The 26,758-nt window shown below is 51.1% G+C and overlaps 2 protein-coding genes across 5 annotated transcripts in view; both read left to right on the forward strand.

The window, feature by feature from the left end:
• The first annotated feature begins 2,107 nt into the window (after positions 1 to 2,107).
• The window catches only part of LOC142069241 (uncharacterized), a 46,198-nt gene continuing 21,547 nt past the window's right edge, over positions 2,108 to 26,758 (forward strand). Inside the window, exons 1-3 of one of the 4 annotated variants that reach the window (XM_075119789.1) lie at positions 2,108 to 2,177; positions 10,028 to 10,115; positions 26,054 to 26,180. In XM_075119789.1, coding sequence (XP_074975890.1) covers positions 10,086 to 10,115; positions 26,054 to 26,180 — 157 coding nt within the window. In that variant the 5' untranslated portion in view covers positions 2,108 to 2,177; positions 10,028 to 10,085. Of the gene's footprint in view, positions 2,178 to 8,484; positions 10,116 to 25,250; positions 25,472 to 26,053; positions 26,181 to 26,758 lie in introns of those variants that run through there. The other 3 variants (XM_075119790.1, XM_075119794.1, XM_075119791.1) reach the window with 3 other exon arrangements.
• LOC142069243 (uncharacterized) lies at positions 2,112 to 14,792 on the forward strand. The gene is made up of 4 exons (XM_075119804.1): positions 2,112 to 2,177; positions 10,691 to 10,817; positions 11,408 to 11,521; positions 11,847 to 14,792. The coding sequence occupies exons 2-4, from the start codon at positions 10,691 to 10,693 to the stop codon at positions 14,006 to 14,008; spliced, it is 2,403 nt and encodes an 800-aa protein (XP_074975905.1). The 5' UTR covers positions 2,112 to 2,177; the 3' UTR covers positions 14,009 to 14,792.

The following is a 26,758-nucleotide window of genomic DNA, read 5'->3' on the forward strand; positions in this document are numbered from 1 at the left end:
TAGGGAGATGCCCCCAGCCAGGGGCCTCGCAGGCCAGACTTGGAGCGGGAGCATAACCCCGACAGGAGGAGACTGACGCTGGCCACCACCAGAGCATGTGTCAAACCTGCAGCATCCCTGCAGGACAGCCAGGGCCTGGGCAGGAGGCCTGGGATGTGGGAGGGATAGACTGTGAACTGCCCCGTTTGTCATTTCCCCTGTGCCCACAGAGCGGGGTGATGTGTTTTCCTTTTGCCTTTCCCATTGTTTTCCTTATTTTTTTTTTAAATTACTTTCTGTTTAATGAATTGTATTTGTTCTGAATGCTATGCAATGGTCAGAGAAGATGTCAGGAAAGCTTCCAGAATGAAGATAGTACCCCGCAGTGGGGACACTCTCACCCCTGTCCTGAGTGATCACAAGACTGGGGGTTGAGCCCCTCTGGAATCCTTGGCCCAACCTTGTCAGGGTTATGGGGACTAGAGTGGAAGAGGAGTCCTCGAGGTCCAACAGGCCTCTGGGTGAAGGGAGCGGGAGCGAGGATTCAGATTCTTCTGCTATTTGATTCCACTGGGGTGGGGTGTAAAAGCGAGGAAAGTTCCCCACTATAGTGGGACCATTCTCCCGCTTACCTCTGTGCAGGGATCAGCACCACCATGTTGTGCAATGGACACTTGACAACATTACCGGACTTAGGGATGGACATTGGTGGGGGGCAAGAGGGGGCTCCGGGCTGAGGCAGGGATTTTGGGGAGGTATGGGTTCTGGAGTGGGGCCAGAAATTAGGGGTTCAGGGTGCGAGACGGGGTTCCGGGGCTGGAGCAGGGGGTTGGGATGCGGGGGGGAGAGTGAGGGCTCGGGCTGGGGATGCAGGCTGTGGTGTTGGGCTGGGGATGCGGGATTTGGGGTGGAGGAGGGGGCTCCAGGCTGGGGCTGAAAGGTTGAGAGTGTGTGAAGGAGCTGAGGGCTGGGGCAGGGTGTTGCAGTGCGGGGGTGCGTGAGGGCTCCACCTGGTGGTTCAGGCTTTGGGGTGGGGCTGGGGATGAGCGGTTTGGGCTCTAGGAGGGGGCTCCAGGCTGGGACCGAGGGGTTTGGAGGATGGGAGGGGGATCAGGGCTGGGGGGGGTGAGGGCTCCAGTTGGGGGTGCAGGCTCTGGAGGGGGGCTGGGGGTGAGGGGTTTGGGCTCTAGGAGGGGGCTCCAGGCTGGGACCGAGGGGTTCTGAGGAAGGGAGGGGGATCAGGGCTGGGGGCGGGAGGGGTGAGGGCTCCAGTTGGGGGTGCAGGCTCGGGGGGGGGGGCTGGGGATGAGGGGTTTGGGGTGTTGGATGGTGTTCCAGGCTGGGGACAAAGGATTTGGAGGGCGGGAGGGGGATCAGGGGCAGGAGTGTGGGGCAGGGGAGGTGTGTTCAGGCTCCAGGCAGTGCTTACCTCAAGCAGCTCCTGGAAGCAGCATCATGTCCCTCCTCTGGCTCCTACTCGAGCTGCCCCGTCTGCAGGGCTCTGAGCCGCGGAGTCAGTGCTCGGGGAGGGGGAACGGAGGCAGCGTGCAGAGCCCCCTGGCCGAGCCTCCGCCAGCAACAGCAGGGAAGGGGAGCCGCTTGTGGGGAGCTGCCTGGGAGCAGCCCCCAGAGACCTCAAAATTTTGACTGTGGACACTTTGCCAACACATTACCGCCCTCTGCCTATGTGCACATCTCATGGGTTTTGCTAAAGTTCATTAAGTGTTTTAGGGAAAAGTGCCAGAGCGGCCACCAGCCAGAGCTGCTGGCTACACTCTGAGGCCACCAAAAATGTGGCCGTGAGAACCCCTGGGCTCGATGCTCACGACGGGCCCTTCTGACCTTAGAGCCTGGGAGTGTAACAGGAGCCGGGCACAGGGATGCTGCAGAGCGGTGGGTTGATCGCTAGGACCCAGGAGCGGCTGGGGGGCGGCTCTGGGGGGAGGATCGCGGGGCTCAGGCCCGGCCCCAGGAAGTGACTCGCAGCCGCTGCAGCGATTCAGGCTCCCGGCGAGATCCCCGCGCCCCGGCGGCTGGTGCTGGGAGCCCGGAGCCCGGGCTGCAGCCGGGAGAGGGGAACCTCCAGCCGGGCCCTGCCCGCTGCTCCCCGGGAGCCTCTCCCAGGGCAGAGCCCCCAGCCCGGCCAGGGCCCCTTCCCGGCCCGGCCCCTGCCCCGGGGGGCCCCGCTCGGAGGGAAGGTAAGAGAGACCCGCCCCCCCCCCCGTCACCCCCGGGCTGCAGGGAGCGGGTTTGGCCCCGGGCTGCTCCCCGCGGAGCCGGCTGCGATTCCCTGCCCCGGGCCCGGGAAAGCTGCCGCAGCCCCCGGCGTGTGCGGGGCGGGCGGGGTTGGGAGCCAGCCTGCGCCCTACTGTGGCTTGTACTTGTCTACTTGTATTAGGTGAATTTAAAAATGCTATTTCTTTTGTTTTTTACAGTGCAAATATTTGTAATCAAAATAAATATAAAGTGAGCACTGTATACTTCACATGCTGTGTTATAATTGACATCAGTATATTTGAAAACGTAGAAAACATCCACAGATGTTTAAATAAATGGTATTCTCTTACTAACAGCACAATTAATCGCGATTAATTTTTTTAATTGCTTGACAGCCCTAGTTGTAATTTCGGTTCAGTGCTGACTGGTTTCACGGGCTGGTCTCAAAACTCCTTCCATTTGCTTTCATCCACCAAGGGGGCTTGCCTTCCTGGGGTTCCCAGACTTCATTGCATCCTGGCCCCCTTCTGACTGGAAAAACTGCTACACAACCCCAGGAGGGGGACCGAAGCCTGAGCCCACTGAAGCCCGGGGCGGGGGGACAGCTCAGGCTTTGCTTCAGCCCTGGGCGGTGGGGCTCAGGCTTCAGCACCAGGCCACAGCAAGTCCAATGCCAGGCCTGGCGACCCCTTTAAAATGGGGTCATGACCCACTTTGGGTTGCTGACCCACAGTTTGAGAACCGCTGCATGGTTTAGCCAATTGTTATTTTGTCTCTCTACTTAGCACCCTAGTGCTTTTTCACATGTCCCATTTGTATATAGAACTTGATTCCCAAATATTCACTAATGGCCAGAATTTTCAAGGTTCAAGGCACCTGGATACATTTTAATATGCCACTAGTAGCCTAAATCCTTTTAAAAATCTGTCCCTAGTGGCGTTATAGTATCTTGTATGAATTGCTTCTCAAAAGGACATTTCTATGGTATTATTTACTAAGCATAGATGTACAACCCCAAGATCGATTGACAGCCCCAAGAATTCAAACCCCATGAGTTATGCACCCAAAAGTCTAGAATTTAAATAAAGAAAAAATAAACTTTGTTTTCCTTTTATTTATCTTTTTGTGTCTGAGCCTTTAGAGCATACTCGCTTCATACTTTTACTGCTACCCCTTCCAAAGGGTCCATATACTTATGTGGAGGAAAAATCTAGTAGGCCTAGACTAATAGGCCTAAAACTTTGGTCAAGCTAATTGTGTATATGAAGCATAAGAAGAGAGTGAGGAAAATTCCATTGTGGGGCAATTGCATCAGCACAACTTAAGAAATGTAACCATAACCGCTCAAAGTTAGAAAAGACCGTTAACCACAAAGGAAACACCTGTCAATAACAGGAAAAGCTGTATTCCAAATAAGGTAAAGTACTGTTAAATCTTGCATTACATGCCAAATAAGGAAAAGACGCTCTTGATGAAAGTGTGCTTAACTAATTTTGGTTTTCAGCTATATAAGCTCCTGTATTTTCTGTTTACGGTAGAGCAGCTCCGGCTGACTCTCCCTGTATGTGCATGCTTGACTAAAGCTGGCCTCAGGCTTGTTCTGATCCAAAACACAATGCGTGGTTAATTTTCCACCACACCTAGAATGGCTGTACAATCCTGTAACATTCAATGCCATTTTGCCCTTCCGGGAACATAGGATTCCCCACCACCACTTGTAATTAACAATTGATTTAAAAACCTTATTTCTGTGAGTAACCCCCCATTCTGCACACACTGAAATGCACATTTTACTTTTCTATGATGTCATTTATTGTATGTATTGATGTTGATTTTTCTACAACATTTTTTATACTTCTAATAGCTTATTTTAAGTTCACAGCCTTTTATGGGTGCTACATTTTTTGTGGTGATACCTTTCAGGACTGTTCTTCATTCTGACACATGTACTAATTTATCCGGCCAAAGTCAAAGGTTTTTTAAAATGAACTGTTCTGTTTCTCCTTTGCCTTAGTTAGGAAGGAGGACACAGTGCTGACCACACCTATGCTGTGGAGAAATTTACCATGCATTGTGTTTGGATCAGAACAGCCTGAGGCTCCTTTATTACAAGCATGCAGGGAGAGACCACCAGTCTGGCAGCTCTGTCGAAAAAGGGAACACAGAAGCTTATAGTATAGATCAAAACCGCATTTCGTTACACATACTTCCTTATTAATATTTTCCCTTATTAGGAATACAGCAAAAACAAGCTTTTCCTGTTATTCACGGTTTGTTCTTTTGCGGTTAACGGCTTTCCTAACACTAATTGTTGCAGTCACATTAAACAAGATTGGCTGTTGCAATTGTGTCTTGTCAGTAATTTTCCACACTCTCTCCTCCTGCCCCTTGACCACTTACACAGTTTTCTTGACCAAATTTTAGGCCTACTCTTATTTTTCCTTTACACCTAGTTTACCTTTTGGTGAAACTGAAGTGCTTTGCCTCTTTTATGTTTTCACAGTGGGACAGCTAATGCAGATTAGTTACCCCATGGTATAAACACCCATTGTCTTATAGACACAGACTATACTGCTGACTCCGATGTTAAATGAACGATTATTGTTGATGGGCTGAAAACTCTGGCACTGATTGTGTGGCTACTACTCCTGCTCCTTTGCCAGGCTCTGTGTCTGAATGTCTGCGCCCATTTGTGAGGGCAACCTTGGAAAACCAGTTGAAGCATTTAAAACTAAAGGAATTAGTAGGGGATTCCACCCCCTCCCCATAATTTCCCTTATTCCTTTCCCTTTACTCATTGAGGGCTTGTCTGCATGGTCTGACACTAAAGGTCTGAAGTTAATGCACATAAATTCTAGCACCTTAACCCCCTGTGTGGATGCTCTCATTCAGAATTAAGGTGGCCTTAATTTTGACAGTGGCAGTCAGGGTAACCACAGACCAGTGCAGGAAACCTTCCCCCAAAATTCTAATAATTATCAGACCTTTGATCTGTCTTGAACATTTTTAAAGTTTTGTATCATCCAGGTGTAACCCACATTAGGTTTTTCAAGTCCAAAAAGGAGGAGTGAAGCAGTGAGGCACTCATCTCACCTTTCCTGAGCATTGCGCTGGGTAGAAACGCCATTACGATATTTCACAGTTTTGGCCTGACAAAATTTCAATAAATGGGTTAAGGTTGAAATTTAAAGTGATCTGGCTCCTTCTCCCTGCCCTGCGCCGGTTAGGACATCTGTCCTGAGCAGGAGAATAAAGGCCGGATAGTGATGGGAGATCCTGCTGTGCAGGGATCCCCTCTATAAGCAACTTAGACAAAGTGGGGGCACTCTTCTCCCATGAGAACGAACCAATTGATTCACGGTTTTGGTGCTTTAAAAAGTAAAGATTCCTCTTTGATCTCAGCCTTTAGATGCTTGCTCACCACATGCTATGCAAACTTTATCTCTTACTAGCTAAGCACTGCCGGAAAATGTAACTTAGACAGCATTGTCTGTTACCTCTGTCTTACATGAGGATAGTTACATCAATGAGTCTGTGGCTGCGATAGGTGTGAGGACGCACCCTGACAGGCATAGCAAAAGTATTTTCAGCTCACATAAAACATTATGATGTGTCTCAGCACAGGTGCAGTGTGCGGGGCTGATCTCCTGGTTCAAAAGCATCCAGAAATAGGCTGTGGGTGTAGTTACTAGACATACTCTGTATTTGTTTCCAAAGCTGTATAGGATGTCCACCTGGCAGGCCGCTCCCTCTTTATTCACCTGATAGCTGAGGCAATCAGAGCTTGGAGGGGAGATCTGTGTTTAAGACAGTCCTGTGTCATGGAGTCCCAGTCTCAGTGCTCTGGGACTGCTCTCAATGAAGCCAGGCAGGACTCTAGTACGGTGTGTCTCCCCTCGGGTCACACTGGCACCAGGGCAAGAAGCCTCCTCAGCTTCAGCACCTCGTGGGTCTGACATTGGAGCGTTCAGCACCCCTGTCACACCGTGAGCTCTCGGCAGGGAGTCCACCTGGATGAGACACCTGGGGAAGCCTTACACCGTGCCCCTTAAAGGGGCCATGCACCCCAGCTCTGCAGTCAGCAGTGACTCCCAACCAGCTTGGAAAACAGAAGGGTTTGTTAGTCATTGGGAACACAGCACAGAACAGAGCTTGTTAGCACAGAAATCAGGATCATTCAGCAAAGTCCATCTTGGGGGGGATCCAGAGCCCTGAACTCTCCCCGCTGAGTCCCAAACCAGGACACTGACCCGCTTCCAGCTGCCCAGCCTCAGTCACACCCAGCTGCCCTCCTCCATGCTTTCTCTCTTTCCTGGACAAACAGGTCACCTGGCCTCCCCCTCTCTCTTTGTTCTCCAACACCTTTGCCTGGCTCCTTGCAGAGGACGGGTTCCGGCCACCACTTACGAGGATACAGAGTGTTCAGCCATTCTCTGTGCCCAGGGAACCAGCCTGCAGTCACCCCTGCCCTCTAGGTGTCTTCACAATGATCACACACCCTTCTGCCACCACCTCGAAGCTTGAGTAACACATCGGGGAAACTGAGGCACACACGCATTATTCCGAGAAAACATTAAGAACATTTCCACTTTGTCACACCCTGGGATATCAGTGGGCTGCTTGGTGCAAGAGCAGTGCTTGGTGCACTGATTGTAGTGTTGTGAAAGGAAGGAGACCCTGACATTCTTCACATCCGATGAACCCAGGTGCTTCTGCTACATACGGTCACATTACAGAGACTGAGGGCTGGATTCACAATGGCATGTAGGCACCCAGACCCTAGGCTAAACACATAAATCTGGTATTAGGTGCCTAAATCCCAGTTTAGGCTCCATGGAGCCATACAAAACTCTTGACAAACCCCCTAGGTGCCAAAGCTCACTCAGCCGTAGCTATATTTTCAGGGTAAAAGTTACCTGGGGAACCTTAGTTTCTCCCTCTGAGCATGCACCCTGCTAACTTCTCCGGAACATCTGGACCTAGATATCGGTAATGGCTACCTCTAGGAAATTGTGCTGTAACGCCAGCAGGGAGTCCCGGGGGTCAGGTGGATGTGAGAGGTTTTGCCTACAGCCCAGTGATAAATTAATGAAGCCCTACAAATCCCCACAGTGGCCTAGCAGGGACAGTTCCATAGGCGGCACCCTGGCTGGGGCAGACATAAAGGGGTTTTGTCTAGAGCCCAGTGACGGGTTAATCTGGCCCTGCGAATCACCAGAGGGAACTTGGCTGCAAAGCACTGACAAGTGAAAGCTTTGTTGCCCGAGTTAGGGGAGCGGGCTTTGTAGATTAGGCCCAGGGCTACTTACTCCTGTGGGAATTCTACTCCAAAATGATTAAAAATTATGCACCAAAAAATTAAAAATTCTGTGCACAATATTTTAAAATTATGCAAATCACACACCGAGTCAGTGTCACCATGAAATGTGTCCCCTGACGTTCTGAGCAGCCTCTTTAGGACCAGGACCCCTTCACCCCTGAATCCTGGTTGATATTGGGGACTCTCTGGAACAATCGTTGGTCTCCATAGACATGTCCCTTCTCCCCCCTCCCTGGTATCAGAATGGCTCCTTTCTTTTGTCCCATTGACTTGGCTTTTATGGATGCTGCCCCCATAGTGCTGTGGTCAGGAGACGAGGAAGCTCTGAGGGGCAGGGTCTGGGGCAGGGAGGTTTCAGTTGAATGGGTTTATGGCTAGGGCCCAAAAGGAGCTGGAGTGATGTGGGAGTAATCAGTGGGCTCCCTCATTCCCAGCAGCAGGAAGTGAATGGCAGTTACTGCAGTAACTGGTCACTGCTGTGCAGAATCCCCATTCCAGGCAAAATCCCTGGCTGCAGACAGGAGAGGTTTATGTTGTAAGGCAGGAACATTCCCGCTGCTCCCCAGGAGCCTCTCCCAGTGCAGTAACCCCAGCCTAGCCTGGGCCCCCTTCCCAGGGCTCAGCCCCTGCTCCCAGGGAGGGCACTGCTTGGAGGGAAGGTATGAGAGACCTTCACCCCCTCTCCCCTCTATGAGAGCCATGCCTCCCGTTTACACCCGGGCTGCAGGGGGAGGAGGCTAAAGAGGTGCACCGGGATGTGTGGGCAGGAGGGGCGAACAGGGATGCATTAGGTGACAGGAGATGGGTGACGGGAATGCAGGGGCTAGGATGGGGGCAGGGAGGATGGGGCAATGCAGGGGAGTCAGGCTGTAGGAGGAGAATTATGGGGCTGAGGGGAACGAGTGCAATAGAGGAAAGATCTGAGGGGGGGCACTGTGAGGGAAAGGGAGGATGTGGGGAGGGGAGGCTGGAGGGAGAATGTGAGAGCAAGAGGAGACTGGCTGGGGAAGGCAGAGCCAGATGGCAGGGAGAAGGCAGAGGGGTGGAAAGAGATACAAGAGCAGCTCCCCCACCCCATGGGGTAGGAGAGGGTGAAGGACTTCCCCACCCAGCAGCCAGTGGGGAATTTTTTTCCTGGTCCTGGTCAAACAAGCATGTGAGGTGAGGAGACTGTCCCCTCAGGGCTCAGAAACTACAAAGCAAATATCCACAGGCAGCCTCCTCCCCTCCCCGCACACCCTGCTTCCAATTTATTATTTGATTTAAAAATAAAAAGGACACACTCCTCCTGATTTGGGGTCTATCTCCTGAGTTTTGGGGGCTGCTCGAGGCCCTGGTTTGATTTCCATGCAGAATTCAGATCTCGGCCAGACCCCTTGTCAGACTGGAGTAACTGCTGGTTGTGGCAGGCAGATGGGCCAGTGAAATCAGCCTCTGCCTGCCTGGATCTGGGGGCTGCAGGGGCAGGACAGAGAGACTCATCCTTATCTGGTTATTGCCAAAGGAGGGCTCTGGTTATTGCTAAAGGAGAGGAGGAGGCTGCTGTGCGTCTATCTCCCTGCTCATGTTATCAGCGCTCTGGAGTTGAGCTCCCTGGCTCACAAGCTGCTGCCTCCTCCATTTTGACTGGGGACTCCAGATTGAGAAGCTGCTTCTTACCCAGCAGAGGAGAGACCTATGTTACAGCCCCTCTGTGCCCAGCCTAGGTGGGGACTTTCTCCGGTGGCTGGAACCAGTCCCTGGGGCATCCCCTGGCTCTTCGGTCACCAGCTCCTCAGCTGGAACCTGCAAGTGATGGAGAGACCTGGGGGACAGGGCTGGGGCCGGGCAGGAAAATGACTCTGCACAAAGGCCCCCTTTTAGGGACCTGCTGGTGAGTTTGGCCTACGTGGGGAGGGGGCTCCCTGTGTGTCTGCAAGTCCCAGAGCTGCTGTGCCCATGGACACAGCCAGGTTCAAACCCCTGTTAGCAGTGGCAGATCTGCCTAATGAGAGCAAAGGCCCACGTCAATGGGGCAGTCAGCAGTTCTCCCAGGGGGAGAGAAGACGATAAAAAGGGAGAGTGGAGAGACTGGAAGGGGCAGCAGGAGCAAGAAGTGGGGAGGGAGTTTGCCAGGTCCAAGACCTGTCTGGATCCATTCCCTGCACCCCCAGGGCAGAGTGACTCTCCTGGGAAGAAGGGGAGGAGCTGAGAGAAGAAAAGCCAGTTGCTGACTCTGCTGAACACCTCACTATCTAGAGAGAAGGGGGGTAGCTTTAGAGGGGGTTACACGATAATGTCATGGGGAGCCCCCAAAGTGGTTCTTTCGATTTCCTCTTTTTCTAGCATTTGGCACAGAGATGCTCTTACTGGGAGGGTTTAAAAGTGTCCCTGGTGGGTTTAGTTCTGCTGGGTGGGGCCTGACCTGGCAGCATGGCAGAGTCCAGAGCATGTGTCTGCAGGGAGGGAGCCTGGGGGGAATCGGGGTGTGAAATGGACTCGAGCTGCTTCTGTAACCTCTCACCCTGACAGGCTGAGGAATCACAACCAGATTTCGCTGCAGATCATCCGGTCTTCCAGGGTACAGGGAATGGAAATGGCTTTGATGGAGCCAGCTCAGGTAGGGGATTTTCAGGGAGCTGCAGGGGAGTGTTGTTGAGGGGGAGGGGCAGGAAAGACTCAGGATGAAGCAGGGAGGGGACAGGGTGTGATAAACCTGCTGATATTCTGAGTAGGTCCATTGACGTGGGGGAGGGGGTGGAGAGACACTCCCCCATTTCTCAAAAAGGACACAACCCCCTTGGGCAGGACTGGAAACATTTTCCAGACTCCCAGTGCTGGAGCCTGAACCCACTAGCTAGGGGCTGCTGTGAAGTACGAAGGGAAGCTGTCGGGAATCCTGTCCCTGTCCCCGGCTCAGAGCTCTGCTTCCCGTATCAGCCTGTGGCTGGCAGGCGTGTGGGAAATGAGAAGACCCTGCCCTGCTCTGTCTTCTGTGGGGGACAAGCAGCTCTCACCTTCTCCCCACCCCCTGAAGCCTCCGGGCTGCTCTGAGCAGGGTGTGGGAGGAATTCTGCTACACTGGTCTTCCCAGAGCTTCCGTGATGATTTTATTTTTTCTTTCTTCCTTTCCCGTGACTAGTGGGGTTGTGGCTGGGGCAGCAGGTGCTGAGTGGGGGACTCTTGTTGTTCCAGATGCTGGTGACCTTTGAGGAGGTGGCTGTGTATTTCACCCAGGGGCAGGGGGCTTTGCTGGACCCTGCTCAGAGAGCCCTCTACAGGGACGTCATGCAGGAGATCTACGAGACGGTGACCTCACTGGGTAAGGGATTCCTGTCCCCTCAGTTATGAGAAAATGTAGGGCCTCCATTGCTGAATCTGGTCAGGTTCTTCCCTGGTCAGTTAAATTGAAGGGGAATGGGTTCTATAATCCACAGCTGCCCTGTGAGAGAGACCTGCATCTCCATACCCTCACCAATGGGATAAGGGTGTCAAACCTAATGGACATGTTAAACCATCCCCATCCATCCAGCTTTCAAGGGGGAGAAGCCGTGTATTGTCCCATCTATATTGTTTCTCATTCATACAGATAATCCCTGTTCACCTGCCTCCTTGGGAATCACTCCAGCCATAGGGAAGGCTCTGCAGCTTTAGAAATAGGCCGGGGTTCTCTAGAGCTGTGTGTGTGTCAGCAAGGCCCCCAAAGTGCACAGATCCTGGGAACTGCTAGTGAGGGTGTAACAGTTCTCCCCAGATGTCTCCCCCCACCAAGGGGGCTCAGTGACCATGTTCCCATCCCCTTGGATTCGATATTCTCCCAGCACAGCACCGGGACATGGAATGCCCTTTATGACAGACACTCTCTCAATGCTCCATGCATCATAATCTGGTCTGATTTCACCCCCTGCGCAGGGTTTCCCATGCCCAAACCTGAGCTGATCGCCCAGCTGGAACAAGGGGAAGAGCCGTGGGTGCCCGATCTCCAGGCCTCAGAGGAAAGAGAGATCTCAAGAGGCACCCGCCCAGGTGAGGACTGACGTAGAAACCATCTGGCGATTGAAGGAAAATGTTGAGAATCCCAAAAATGTGGTGTGAGTAAAAGCCCTGAGTTCTTCCTCATCTCACCCAAAGCAGGGCTGGAGTCAGCAGATATCGCTCATGGCTCTCCACCCGTCCTGTTAGCTGCACAAGTTTCCTTCCCACTTTTCCTTCTCTCTGAGTGTTTCGGGGGGATGTGGAGGCAGTATCCAATTGCTCAGTCTTCACAGCATTTGCGCGTTGGGTTTTCTCTTGGTGTTATTCCTCTTTATCCCTAGCACAATGACTCCTCTCTGGATTGTCTCTCTCCCAGCAGGTGATGGGAAGGAGGAGGAGAATCAACATGAGCACGTTCCTGGGGAAGTGGAATCACAGGGGACCTTTGTGGGAAGAGCTGAAGGGAATTTTTCCCAGTGTTTGGAAGAGGGAGAAGCCTGGGGAAATTGGCACAGGTCAGAGAAGCTGCTGGTTAACTACCCAAGGAAGAAAGTGGATGAATCCATTAAATGTTGGGGAGGAGACAAGGATCCCACAGCCCAGCAGACAAATCCCAAGGAAGAAAAACCCTATCAGTGCCTCAAATGTGGGAAAGGATTCATTCTGAGATCACACCTTGTGGCACATCAGACAATCCATACTGGACAGAAACCCCTTCAATGCTTGGACCGTGGAGAAAGCTTCAATAACCACTCAGACCTGAATAACTATAGGAGAAATCACATGGGAGAGAATCCCTATCAATGCCTCGAGTGCGGGAAAAGTTTCAGTGGAGAGTCAGCTCTAATTATGCATCAGAGAATCCACACAGGAGGGAAACCCCATAAGTGCTCAGACTGTGGGAAAGATTTCACACGTAGATCAGCCCTTGTTATACATCAGGCAATCCACACAGGAGAGAGACCGCATAAGTGCTTGGACTGTGAGAAAACTTTTATACGTAGGTCAGACCTTGTTAGACATCAGGCAATCCACACAGGAGAGAGACCACATAATTGCTTGAATTGTGGGAAAAGTTTCATGTGGAGATCAGCCCTTGTTCAGCATCAGGCAATCCACATAGGAGAGAGACCCCATAAGTGCTTGGACTGTGAGAAAAGTTTTATACGCAGGTCAGACCTTGTTAAACATCAGGTAGTCCACACAGGAGAGAGACCCCATAAGTGCTTGGGCTGTGAGAAATGTTTTCTACGTCGGTCAGCCCTTGTTAGACATCAGGCAATCCACACAGGAGAGAGACCCCGTAAGTGCTTGGACTATGAGAAAACTTCTATACGTAGGTCAGACCTTGTTAAACATAATTGCTTGGATTGTGGGAAAAGTTTCACAAATAGATCAGCCCTTGTTAGACATAAGGCAATCCACACAGGAGAGAGACCCCATAAGTGCTTGGATTGTGGGAAAAGTTTCCTGTGGAGATCAGCCCTTGTTCAGCATCAGGCAGTCCACACAGGAGAGAGACCCCATAAGTGCTTGGACTGTGAGAAAACTTTTATACGTAGGTCAGAGCTTGTTAAACATCAGGCAGTCCATACAGGAGAGAGACCACTTAAGTGCTTGGATTGTGGGAAAAGTTTCCTGTGGAGATTAGCCCTTGTTCAGCATCAGGCAATCCATACAGGAGAGAGACCCCATAATTGCTTGGATTGTGGGAAACGTTTCACAAACAGATCAGCCCTTGTTAGACATCAGGCAATCCACACAGGAGAGAGACCCCATAAGTGCTTAGACTGTGGGAAAAGTTTCATGCAGAGGTCAGACCTTGTTAAACATCAGGCAGTCCATACAGGAGAGAGACCCCATAAGTGCTTGGATTGTGGGAAAAGTTTCCTGTGGAGATCAGCCCTTGTTCAGCATAAGGCATTTCACAGAGGAGAGAGAACCCATAAGTGCTTGGACTGTGAGAAAAGTTTTATACGTAGGTCAGACCTTGTTAAACATCAGGTAGTCCATACAGGAGAGAGACCTCATAAGTGCTTAGACTGTGGAAAGAGTTTCAGAGACAGATCAGCCCTTTTTAAGCATCAGGCAATCCACACAGGAGAGAGACCCCATAAGTGCTTGGATTGTCAGAAAAGTTTCACAAACAGATCAGCCCTTTTTAAGCATCAGGCAATCCACACAGGAGAGAGACCCCATAAGTGCTTGGACTGTCGGAAAAGTTTCACAAACAGATCAGACCTTGTTAAACATCAGGCAATCCACACAGGTGAGAGACACCATAAGTGCTTAGATTGTAACAAAAGTTTTACGTGGAGATCAGTCCTTGTTAGACATCAGGCAATCCACACAGGAGAGAGACCCCATAAGTGCTTGGACTGTGAGAAAAGTTTTGTACGTAGGTCAGACCTTGTTAGACATCAGGCAATCCACACAGGAGAGAGACCCCATAATTGTTTGAATTGTGGGAAAAGTTTCACACAGAGATCACACCTCATTAAACATGGGATAATCCACACAGGAGCTAAACTTCTGTGACACACGGCCAGAAAGGGTTAAGAAACTTGCAAAATAATTGACCCAGATTCAACTTTTAGAGACATATTCAAAAATTCTGTAAATGGTAAATACAGCCATTCCACGTTAGATAGACCAGAACTTTGAAATGTAAACTTTTATTTTTAAAGACCTGGAAGAAGATGGTAACTGTAGTAGTCTGTGTTTACTTTTATCTTGTTAGAGGTTAACAGTGTAAACAAACGGTTCCTGTCTAGGGCTGTATTCTGTTGTCAGAGATCAAAAGGGAATATTAACATTTAGATGAAACTTGGGTGTAATAATGTCATTGTCTGCATGTCTCTTTAAAGTCTGTGATTAACTGTCTATGAACTGCTTTATGGATAATTACCTTATGTTAATCCCTGTAATTAATTACCTGTGACGTTTAGGAAATAGAAGCTTACTTCAAAAGCTTATTGTTCACCCAAGGACTGCCTGCTGATGAGAGACAGCAAAAATCTCTAGAAAAACTCTTGGGACCTGATCCTTTTATCTCAGTTCTTCTTAAACTTTATTTGGGGGGGAGTTTGAGTTGTAAGACTGAGATCTCCAGTCCAGCTGGACCCCCCTGATATTGAACATTTGGACATTGGACTAGAACGTGATGAAATGATTCCGAAAAGGACTCTTTGCAATTGTAAAGCACCATCTCTGCAGTGAAACTGCCCTAAGGACTCTGTTCATGTCTGTGTGTATAATGATCTTTTAACCAATACTCTCTCTCTTTTCTTCTTTTAATAAATCTTAGTTTAGTTAATAAGAATTGGCTGTAAGCGTGTATTTGGGTAAGAACTCTAGTGTTCACTAACTTGGTGGTTAATGTGTCTGATCCTTTGAGATTGGTAGAACTTTTTATATGATGAACAAACCCCACCATATTCACTGGACTGTCTGGGAGGGAGCCCCAGGCTGGGTTGCTTCAAGGGAACTGTGCTTTCGCCTCTGTGTAGCCAGTAAGGTATTGTAGAAGCTGTTTTGTTGCTGGCTTGGTGAATTGAAATATTGGAATATCCACCAATTTTGAGGATTGTCTGCCCCATTCTTTGCAGTTTGCCCTAACTGAGGAATCTCAGTGTGCCCCTCAGGACCCTGGTAACAACTTCACAAATGCCTTGCCTGTGGGAAAACGTTTCATTCAGCGATCGCACCTCATTAAACATCAGAGAATCCACCCAGGTGTGAGAGACCCTAGGAATAGCTTGACTGCAGGAAAAGACTCAATCCGAGCTCACACATCCGTGACCCGCACAACAGAGAGACCTTGAATGTGCGAGAAGCTTCATTTGGTGCTCCCAGAGTATCAGGCCTCAGCAAATCCACGCATGGAAGAAACCTCTGAGATTTTTTCAATGTGGAAAATGTTCGACATGGCACTAACTCCATACTGCACACCAGAGACTCCTCCATACATGGGGGAAATTCTCTTAGTGCCCTGACTAGGGCTGGTCACAGTGGTCTTGTTGGGATTAGCCAGTGCATCTGTGTGACCCTCCACCAGATTTCCTGGTGTAAACTGTCTGACGCTGGGAGAACAGCTGCCAGCACATGCCAGAGCCCTAGACCAATTCACTTGTGTATTAGGATAGATCAAAGTGATTGTGAAATGTATAAGAGGGTATTTGGTGTTTAAACTTCATGACAACTAATGGGACATTACTTGCATTGTTTTCACTTAACTATATCTTGTTATAATGTAGTAGCGAACATTTCCATAGTGTATACCCCTGTAACTAAATAACCCATCAAACGAGGAAGAAGCCTCATGGAATACAAATGAAGAACTTGAACAGAAAAGAGCTAATTTGAAGAAAGTGGGTGTTGTGTGTGAGGATCGGGACTGGGAGCAACATAATATGATGTGATTTTTGTTTAAGTGATCTTATATCACAAAGTCCAGTTTGTTTAGGTGGCAAGACAGACTGGAGAGTCTGAGGGGACTGTCCATGAGTCTAGGGTAAGACTGGGATAGTGATCCAGGAGTTCACATTTGTCACTAGTTTGGTGAAATCTAATTACAGAACACATCACCAGCTTGGGGTATCTACCCGTTTTTCTGCCAGACTGCCGGTAGGTTGGCACTCATAGCTGTGAACCACTCCAGAGAGCGTGACAAACTCCCCCTGAGCATCTTATCTATTCTGATCCCCTCCGTTAGCAGAGTGATCGTTAGTCCCTGAGTTCTCTCTCTGGGGCCGGATTGTCTCATTTCCAGATAGTATCACATTACCCTAGGCCGTGCTGAAAAGCATTCAGTGTTTGTACATTTTCTCCCTTATGGGCCAGAATTAAACAAATGCTAAAAAAGTGGGAGCAGGGACAGTAAAATGTGGTGTTTTAGCTTCTGTGCTATTTCAGGGCGATGGGGTGAATCCGAGGGATTCCCTCTTTCCCCCAGCACCGTCACCCTTCACACTCAACATAGCAGCTTCTGTCCCAGCAATGGAGAGTTTTATCCTGTCCCCGTTCTACCCCTGCACTTCCCAAGGTGTCACTTTCCGCCGCATCCCTGGCTCTCCATACTTAGGAATCACAGGTTTGATGTCTGTGATCCCAAGTCAGAGCCCTGAGGGCTGGAGAAGGAAGTGTCACGAACCAGGAAGGGAATAAAAATTAATCTGAAGGCACATTTTGACCTTTCTGATCTTATAGCCCTGCTTGCATCTCTTGGTAAAATTGCTTTCAGTTTTTGTCTAGGCTAGTCCAGATCATTTGTAGATGGGAAGCTGGTTTGTGAGTTTTTGATTTATTATGATGATGCTAAAACTTTTGTAAGTAACAGGATGAAATAACGAGATGAGAAGTAAAGCAGGTCTAGCCCCTTTAGAAGAAAATGGGTGCACTTATTTTCTGGATTTTGAGTCTTCAGATTCTCTAGGATTTCACATTATGAACGTGAAAATGTTTTATCGCCCACCCTGTATTGTGGCTTTTTCTCTGTTCCCGAAGGCTGTTTGGTCACGTACTTGGATGTTAGATTAGTCTGCCAGGACGTAGTTCAGATTTATTGATGGTGTTAGGCGGCTTATTCCTTCACCCACTTACTTCCCTGGTCCTTCTCGCATGAACAGAGAACATCAATACCCGAAGTCCAAAGGTGCAAACAATTCAATGTTTATAGGGGTGAACTTCCAGCAAGCATGATTCGAGTTTCCTTCCTCAGTGTCCCCCTTCCCAGCTCTGACACCACAGAGCCTTACACCTGTGTCCCTGTTCCCATTCCTGCCCTTAGCCAAACATGATTCCAGTTTCCCCACCTCCATTCCCTGTTCCCATTTCCCCCACCCACACACTTACTCCCTGATTGACTGCAGACTATATAGTAAAACTTGAGTTCTGCTTAGCTATACCTTAACCAATCATTTTCCTAACCAATCCTAACATATTGTAACATGATTATTTAACCAATTATATCCCACCACCTTAATTAGTTTACACCCAGCAAAATTAATTATACAACAGACAGAAACAATCACAGAACCAGACAGAGATTATACAGACAAACAATAGGGAAATGGGGACTACAGTGATAGAACAAACACAGAAATGAGGATTTCCCATCCCAGCTATTGATAAGTGAGTTCTTGCCAGACAGGATGCTATCAAACTAAGTTTCCTTTTACGTCCTCTAGGCTCTTCCCTTTCTCTGGCAGTGATAGGCATTATCAGGACAGGATTGTATTCCTAACAGCCCAATAGCACCTTCTTTCAATGTGACTAGGTTGGAATGTGAGGAGGTGACTGGTCTCTTCCCAGCTTATGGCTGCCTCTGCTGATTAGCCAAAGGCCTTAGCCTAAGCGCAGGGCCTCAGAGTGTCCCCGCAAGAGAAGGCCCTTACACTGGCAGACAGTGATTTTGATTCTTTCTTTTATACCTCTAGAACTAGCTAAGTGATAAGAATACACCTAAATTCTTAGCGTATAGGCCTTTACAGACAGGCCTGAATATCTGTATCTTAACAGACGGCTTCATGAAACAAATGTTGATTTGCAAGAACACTCCATTTCAATTAAATTTGTATCTTTTTCTACCCCTTGTCAACTGATTTTTTTCCTCCAAACAATGACAATTATCAATATCCCTCAGCGCAAACACTGAGGGTGCAAGCTAGATTCACTCTCCCAGAGGCAGACACTGAAATGGGGAAGGAAGTTACTGCCTGATCGCTGCAGTGATGTGGGGAATAGCTAGGAGGGGTAGAGGGTGGGAGATGGTGGGGTGGGGAGGGGGAAACAGAGCTGGGAATCTGCTGGGTTTGCACCTGAGAGCCAGGCAGCTGATGCTGAGAACTGTGAACTCGCTGCATCAGAGCCTGTCATAACCAAACAGCTAAGGGTAGCCTAGAATTCCTCCGTACCTGTAAGGGGTTAAGAAGCTCAAATAACCTGGTTGGCACCAGACCAAAAGGACCAATGGGGAAAGAAGGTACTTTCAAATCTTGTGGGGGAAGGCCTTTTTTTTGTGCTTTTTGTTTGTGCTCTCTGCTGGGACTGAGAGAGGCCAGGTAGAAATCCATCTCCTCCAACCAATCCTGAACCAGTCTCTAATATTACAAAAATAGTAAGTAAAGCCAGGCAAGGTGTGTTAGAATATGTTGTGTTTTAGCTTGTGAATTTTCCCTTTGCTAGAGGGAGATTTATTCCTGTTTTTTGTAACTTTGAAACTAAGCTGAGAGGGAGTTCCTCTGTGTTTGTGAATCTTTTGTTCCCCTGTAACGTTATCTGCCAACCTGATTTTACAGAGGTGATTCTTTTACCTTTTCTTTAAATAAAATTCTTCTTTTCAGAACCTGATTGATTTTCAGTGTCCTACAGACCCAGGGGTTTCGGTCTGTGCTCAGTTTGTAACCAATTGGTTAGGGTATTATTCTCAAGCCTCCCCAGGAAAGGGGGTGTAGGGTTTGGGGGGATATTTTGTGGGAATAGGAACTCCAAGTGGTCCTTTCCCTGATTCTTTGTTTAAATCACTTGGTGGTGGCAGCATACCACCCAGGGACAAAGGATTTGTGCCTTGGGGAAGTTTTTAACCTAAGCTGGTAGAAATAAGCTTAGGGGGGCTTCCATGCGGGTCCCCACATCTGTACCCCAGAGTTCAGAACTGGGAAACTGCTGGATTTGGTGCTGAGAGCCAGGCAGCTGAGGCTGAGAACTGTGAACTTGCTGCATCAGAGCCTGAGAGAGACAGGGATTCTCCTGCAAGTGTCTGGTCAAGTGGTGCTTGAATTGTAAAATGCTGTGAATCCCGCTCAAGAGGAATGTTGTGTGGAGGGGGCAGTGTCTCCTGATTGCTGAGAGGACAAGGCTGGGTTGAGATGAGAAGGAGGCCAGGGATGTCACTGGGCAGCTTTGAAGTCAGGCAGATCCCTATTGTGGAGGCCAGAAGGAGATGAGGAGTCTGACAGCCCAGCTTGTTGGGGACACTGGGCATGGCCACTAGGTAACTTGAGGGTATGGAAGACCACGAGTGTCGATGAAGCCCCCTCGCACTAGGCCCAGGTGTCCTTGGCCCCCCCCCTCCCGCCTGGAGGCACTCACAGCAGCTCTGCGTGCTAGGCCCAAGTGTCCTTGGCCCCCCCGCCTGGAGGCACACACAGCAGTTATGCTGAGAATCTGCAACAATACGCTGCAGAGTCAGACTGCCTGAAACTAAGCAAGGCCAAACAGGGGAGATATGGAAGAACAATGCTGAATAAAGCAGCTTTATGTATAGTTTAATAAATGATACAGAGAACCGGGGAACTAGCTGGGAACTAGATTGGCTGGCTATATGGATACTTGGGGCAGCTTGCTATTGGATAAGTATGCTGGGGAAAAGGATGTATAAAAGTCTGTGTAACTTCCTGCTCTGTGTACAGGATTTGAGATTCAAATCTCCCTGTACCTATTTGAAGCTTCAAATAAACTTTTCTGCTTCTCCACCCCGTTGTGATTATTGGGTGTAGCACACCGGGTAACGAACCACTCAAGCTGTTGTTCAGCCTCTCGGCACTGGGTGCCGGCAACAAGCTGGTCACCCCTTCCCCCATCTACCGCTGTGTCCTGTGTGGGGACGATAGCGACTGTCTCTGACCCACTCACCCCAATCTGCATCCCTCTAACCTGAGCTCTTTGGAGTCCCTGCTCTCGGGGGGTTTGCTTCTGTGACGGGCTCCCAGCGCCTCTCGCGGCTTCTCGGCACGTTTCTCCCAATGTGTAGCTGTTGCTCTCTTGCTGGCACTTGGGGGAGTTGGGTGGAGCCGTGGGCTGGGCTAGGACTGGACTGGGCTGGGCTGGAGCTGGGGAAAGGAGTCGGCCTTTTGCTTGACCTTTGGAACAATAAAGTAGAATTTAGTTTCTCCCACTCCCAGTCTCCTTTGCTTTGCATGAAATGGCTGCCAGCTGCAGAGGTAAGGTGAAAGGTAAAGGTGATGCAGATGTGATCTGGGATGGAAATGTCACCCAGCCAACTTCATCCCTGCCCTGTCACAAGCTCCTCAAACTTCCCGAAGAGAGAAAACTCACTGAAAAATTGTGCCTCCCTCCCTGACCCCAGTACAAATCAGGAACAGTCTGATTGGGCTCCCGGGCTCATCCTCCTCTCCCTCCCCCTGGTACTAATCAGGAGTAATCCCACTGGGGCCCTGTGACCTATCTACACCACTGTGAGGTTGTTGTGAGAAGAGAATCAGACCATTGGCCTCTAGGTCTATTTGCAGGAGACACACTCACGCATTGTGCTAAAGTGATTGTGATCACTGAGCTGGGTTTCCCAAAGCCCCTGTTCTCTCAGCCTTACCACCAGTGTTTCCTCTAATTTTTCCCACCCATGTGCAGAATGAATTTTGTTATGTGCACCTATATGGAGGTGATATGTGACACATTACCTTCATATCAGTGCACATAACAAAACGCACGTGGTGGGGGTGGGTCCAAGGGATTCAGAGTATGGGAGGGGGCTCAGGGCTGAGGCAAAGGGTTGGGGTGCAGGGCTCCGGCTGGGGTGCAGGCTCTGGGGTGGGGCCAGGAATGAGTTGTCTGGGATGCAGGAGAGTGCTCCGGGGCTACGTCAGGGACAGAGGACTCCCCCCAGCTCTGTCTCCCCACAGCAGTACCTGGGCTGGGGGGGAGAGGCACCTCTCCCCATTGTGGCTGCAGGATAGGCTCCCCTAGCTCGGTCCCCGCAGGTTCAGGCCGGGGCTAGGTTCAGGGAGAGGTGCCCCATGACAGGGCTGGGCCAGGCCACCCTGACCGCGGCTGGTCCAGGCCGGGCCAACACACTTGGGTCTCGGCTGGGCTGCCCCGGCTGCAACTGGATTCAGGCCGCGCCGTCCAGCCACGGCTGGCTCCAGGCTGGGCCACCCGGGTTTGGGCTTGGCTGGGCCACACTGCTGCGGCTGGGTCCAGGTTGGGCTGCCCGGGTTCGGGGCTGGGCCAGGCCACCGGGGCTGGGTTCGGGCCGGGCTGCACCTGGCTTGGGGCTGGTCCGCCTGGGTTCGGGCCGGACCACCCTGACCATGGCTGGCTCCGGGCCGCACTGTGCTGCCCCATCCTTGGCTGGGTGCCGACCGGGACGCCCAGGTTCGTGGCCAGGCCCTGTAGCCCGGGTTCAGGTTTGGGGCCGGGCCAGGCCACTGCGGCTGGGGCGGGGCGGGGCCGGGCCGGGGTAGGTGCACCCCAGATGCAGCAGGTCCGGTCCACGGCATACTTGGGGCTGGGCGGTGGCCCTGGCCATGGCATATTGGGGGCTGGTCTTGGTTGGGGCCAGAGAAGGGGCGCCCATCTCCCGGCCGCGGCAGGTCCCCAGGTGGGTTCTCTGCGCGGCGCTAAATAGGCTGCTTACAGGGAACTTAGCTCACCACCTGCCTAATTCTACCCCAGTCCCATTGCAATCACTGGGGCTAGGGGCTGAAAGATTGTGGAGATGGGAGGGAATGTTATCACTGAAATCTCACATGCATCATCCCCCCCGCCCCCATTTCTTCTGCTCTCTCCCTCTCCTTTTGCCTTCTCTCTCCCGCACGTCCGGCTCAGCCCCCCCAAGTCAGCGCCACATTTTGCACCAGTGCCGGTAGCCTGTGACCAGAGAGGCAGCTCCAAGCAATGCCTTAGCCAGCCCAATGTGGAGAGAAGTTTGCCACGTCTCAGAGGGGCTGATCAGCCAGCAGGCCGTGCCCAGCTTTCTCCTGCAGTGAGGCTGCAAGGGAGGCTGAGCCCAGGCACCAGAGGCTGCGATTTCTCTTTGCTGAGCTTTTCTCTCCCCTTTTGTGGGTCGTTGTTTTCTTTTGTCTCATAGGGAGCAGGTTTGGACTCCAGCCACAGCTCCAACCTGTCTCACCTCATTTATTCTCTTTTCCCCTCAAAAGCACAGTTAGTACCATCTTGATTGTCATGCACATTGTGTAAAGAGTTGTCACTTTGGATGGGCTATCACCAGCAGGAGAGTGAATTTGTGGGGGGGGGGTGGAGGGTGAGAAAACCTGGATTTGTGCTGGAAATGGCCCACCTGATGATCACTTTAGATAAGCTATTACCAGCAGGACAGTGGGGTGGGAGGAGGTATTGTTTCATATTCTCTGTGTATATATAAAGCCTGCTGCAGTTTCCACGATATGCATCTGAGGAAGTGAGCTGTAGCTCACGAAAGCTTATGCTCTAATAAATTGGTTAGTCTCTAAGGTGCCACAAGTACTCCTTTTCTTTTTGCGAATACAGACTAACACGGCTGTTACTCTGATACCATCCTTAAGGCACCTAAAAGACTGTGAAGCAGGGATTTCCCCCCTATGGCAACAGATTCTATCCAGCTTGTTTTTACCATGAGAGGATGCCGTGCTAACTGCAGCCAAACCCCACTTCTCTGTTTAATGCTGGAGCGCCGAACGAGGGATTTGTTAACGTCTTACCCACCGCTGGGAATGAGACATCCCCATATCAACACCACAGCTCCTCGAACAGGGAGGAAACATCTCCATCAAGTTGCAGTGGGGGAGGTTTAGATTGGATATTAGGAAAAACTTTTTCACTAAGAGGGTGGTGAAACACTGGAATGCGTTACCTAGGGAGGTGGTAGAATCTCCTTCCTTAGAGGTTTTTAAGGTCAGGCTTGACAAAGCCCTGGCTGGGATGATTTAACTGGGAATTGGTCCTGCTTTGAGCAGGGGGTTGGACTAGATGACCTTCTGGGGTCCCTTCCAACCCTGATATTCTATGATTCTATGATTCCATTTTCAAATGTCGCTGGGAAAGTTGATCCTTGTCGGGTTTAAACCCCAACCCCCCCCGCTGTGAGAATGACTCAGCACAGTCAATTTTCTCGCAAACTGAGGGAATTTGGTATTATTCAGTAATTCCAGAGAGAAATAATCTGTGAAGGTCGAGGAGAATTTATAGCAGCATTTGATAATGAGGAAAAATCTGAGAAGATTTACACAAATTGGCTAAGTCAACAGGAAAAAGCAAAAATCAGAAAGTTTTGTATCAAGTGGGTATTTAAAGGAAAAATAAGTGATCTTTATGCAGAGATTATATTAGTAATTCTTCAACAGAGAGAAAGTGATCAATATCTGAGTGGAGTGCAGTAAAAATGAGTAAGTGAATAAAAGGGAAAATGTGTACCACAATATTTGATTATGGGAGAGAAAAGGGGCAAGATTGGAGGATGTAATATGTTCCTATTCAATAATTCTATGGTAGAGCAGGAAAATTGGAGGGAATTTCTATCCACTTTACCCTCAAAATATTCCAGTAAAAGCATGTTCTGAATGGTGCAAAGTCGAGCGCTCTGAGGCAAGGCCAGAATCAAGGAATTTTGTTATGTGCACCTATATGGAGGTGATATGTGACACATTACCTTCATATCAGTGCACATAACAAAACTCATGTGGTGGGGGTGGGTCCGAGAATCAAGGATGTCTGGGCCTTGTTAATTCAGCCCCCTTGTGTCTGTGCATTATTATATGATCTTTAATGACAGGATCACACACTGCAGCGCTCATTAACACAGGACCCTGCCTCATTCAGGGTATGTCTATCTACACTGCAAAAATAAAACGAAACAAAAACACAAGCAAAAGAAGACACTGCAACAAGCCTCAGAGTGGGGGGTCAGCTGAATCTGGTTGGGGAGAGGGGCTTGGACTGTAGGGATAAAATTAGCAGAGCAGATGCAGGGGCTGGAGCCTGGGGTCTGAGATCCTCCCCACTTTCCAGGTTTCAGAGCCCTGACTCTGCCCAGGCCTGAAGGTTCCCAGGAAGGGGTGTTCTGTAAAGTCCAGCCCTGTCCTGGAACAGTCAGAGGAATGTTAAGGGTGTTCTCCCTTTAAGGACTCAATGTGCAACAGTTTGTTACGTTTCCCCAGAGTCACTGAACAGTTCCATTTAAACACAGTGGCTGGATCGATCTCTTCCAGAATCCAATGAACCTTTGAAAAGGATTCTTCTGAGGGTGACCTTCAGACAAAAGTCTATTTCGAGCTGTGAGCCAGGCGACAGGCCCTCTGTTTTCAGGGCAGGGTCCTGCTTCTTTCTCCCCCGCCAGAGCTGGGTGTCTGCTAAAATGCAAAATGTTTAGCTCCTGCTCCCTCTGGTGTAATGGATGGGGTCACACCCCCTCTTTAGTTTGAGGGGGTCTGTTTACCTGAGATGCAAATACATTCTCATCGTCCTTCCAAGTCCTATGGCAGAAACTCCCAGGGCGATTTTTTTTTTTTTTTTTACATTCATAATTGATGCAGCAAGCCCAGAGGTGCCGGGGCTATGAACTGCCCAGCCCAGAGGTGCTGTCTGGGGCCCACCCCTGGGAAGCCCTGGCACAAATTAAGCACTGGAAAAACGACATTCCTATGTCTAGGGTGAGGTGTCACACAGAGTCAGCGTCCCCGGGAAATGTGTCCCCTGCTGCTAGGGCTCTGGGCAGCCTCTCTAGGACCAGGACCTCTCACCCCCTCGTGCTTGAGGATATTGGGGACCCTCTGGAACAATCCCCAATTTCCATTAGAAACGCCCCTTCTCCCCCCTCCCTGGGGTCTGGATGGATCCCTTCTGTCCAGTCACTAGCAGGGTGGCTTCCATGCACGATGCCCCGTTAATGTGGGGAGAAGCTGCAGGAGCCCGGGGAGATGGGTCCCCAGGGGGCAGGGTCCGGGGCAGGGGGGCTGCAGCGCGGTGGGTTGATCGCTAGGACCCAGGAGCGGCTGGGGGGCGGCTCTGGGCGGAGGATCGCGGGGCTCAGCCCGGCCTAGGAAGTGACTCGCAGCCGCTGCGGAGACTCTGGCTCCCGGCGAGATCCCCGCGCCCCGGCGGCTGGTGCTGGGAGCCCGGAGCCCGGGCTGCAGCCGGGAGAGGGGAACCTCCAGCCGGGCCCTGCCCGCTGCTCCCCGGGAGCCTCTCCCAGGGCAGAGCCCCCAGCCCGGCCAGGGCCCCTTCCCGGCCCGGCCCCTGCCCCGGGGGGCCCCGCTCGGAGGGAAGGTAAGAGAGACCCGCCCCCCCCCGGCACCCCCGGGCTGCTCCCCGCGGAGCCGGCTGCGATTCCCTGCCCCGGGCCCGGGAAAGCTGCCGCAGCCCCCGGCGTGTGCGGGGCGGGGGGAACCAGCCCGCGCCTGCAGAACAGGCCCATTGGCACGGCTGGGGGGGGGGGGGGGGAATTCCCCCTTTTCTGAAGCAGGAAACACCCCCCCCCCCCCGGGCAGGGCTGGGAAAACGGACCAGACTCCCAGTGCTGGAGCCTGACCCCACTGGCCAGAGGCTGCTGTGAAGTACGAAGGGAAGCTGTCGGGATTCCTGTCCCGGTCCCTGTCCCCGGCTCGGAGCTCTGCTTCCCGTCTCAGCCTGTGGCTGGCAGGCGGGTGGGAAATGAGAAGACCCTGCCCCGCTCCGTGTGCTGGGGGGACAAGGAGCTCTCACCTTCTCCCACCCCCTGAAGCCTCCTGGCTGCTCTGAGCAGGGTGTGTGTCTGTGGGGGGGATTCTGCTTTTCTGGGTCTCCTCCCCCATGACTAGTGGGATTGTGGCAGGGGCAGCAGGCGCTGAGGGGGGACTCTTGTTGTTCCAGATGCTGGTGACCTTCGAGGAGGTGGCTGTGTATTTCACCCAGGGGCAGGGGGCTCTGCTGGACCCCGCTCAGAGAGCCCTCTACAGGGATGTCATGCAGGAGAACTACGAGACGGTGACCTCACTGGGTAAGGGATTCCTGTGTCCTCAGCTATTATAAGCCGTAGGGTCTGTGTGTCTGACTCTGCTCAGTTGGATTAGGAAGGAATGGGTCTCAAAGTGAAGTGCTTCTCAACCAGGGGCCCCTGTGGGGCCGCGACCAGGTTTCAGGGGGGCCGCCATGCAGGGCCAGTGTTAGATTTGTGGGGCCCAGGGCACAAAGTGGGAGCCCCACTGCATGGGGCTGGAGCTAAAGCCTGAGCAATTTAGCTTTATGGGGCCCCATGGGGCGTGGGACCCCGGGTATTTGCCCTGCTCCCTACCCCCGAATGCTGGTGCTGGCTTTTATAGGCAGACAAACAGTTGGTGTGGCAGAGGTGGGCCGTGGCGTTTTTATACCATGTCGGGGGGGCTCAGAGAGAAGAAGGTTGAGAACCCCTGGTAGAGTCCACAGCTCCACTGTGAAAGATACGCTTCTCTCCATGCCCCCTTCAAGGGAACAGGGGAGGCAGAAACCTAATGGACAAGCTAATTCATCCCCATCTCTCCAGCTTTCAAGGGGCCAGAAGCAGGGGATTGCCCTGCCTGTGTTATTTCTCCTTCACAT

Source organism: Caretta caretta, chromosome 14 (genome assembly GCF_965140235.1).
Source record: "Caretta caretta isolate rCarCar2 chromosome 14, rCarCar1.hap1, whole genome shotgun sequence".
NCBI lineage: Eukaryota > Metazoa > Chordata > Testudines > Cheloniidae > Caretta > Caretta caretta.

Excerpts from the sequence above, each read along its gene's own strand:
- LOC142069243 (XM_075119804.1), top strand. The coding sequence starts at position 10,691 with ATGCTGGTGACCTTTGAGGAGGTGGCTGTGTATTTCACCCAGGGGCAG. Across the intron at positions 10,818-11,407 it reads CGAGACGGTGACCTCACTGG|GGTTTCCCATGCCCAAACCT; the intron begins GTAAGGGATTCC and ends CCCCCTGCGCAG. Across the intron at positions 11,522-11,846 it reads CTCAAGAGGCACCCGCCCAG|CAGGTGATGGGAAGGAGGAG; the intron begins GTGAGGACTGAC and ends TCTCTCTCCCAG.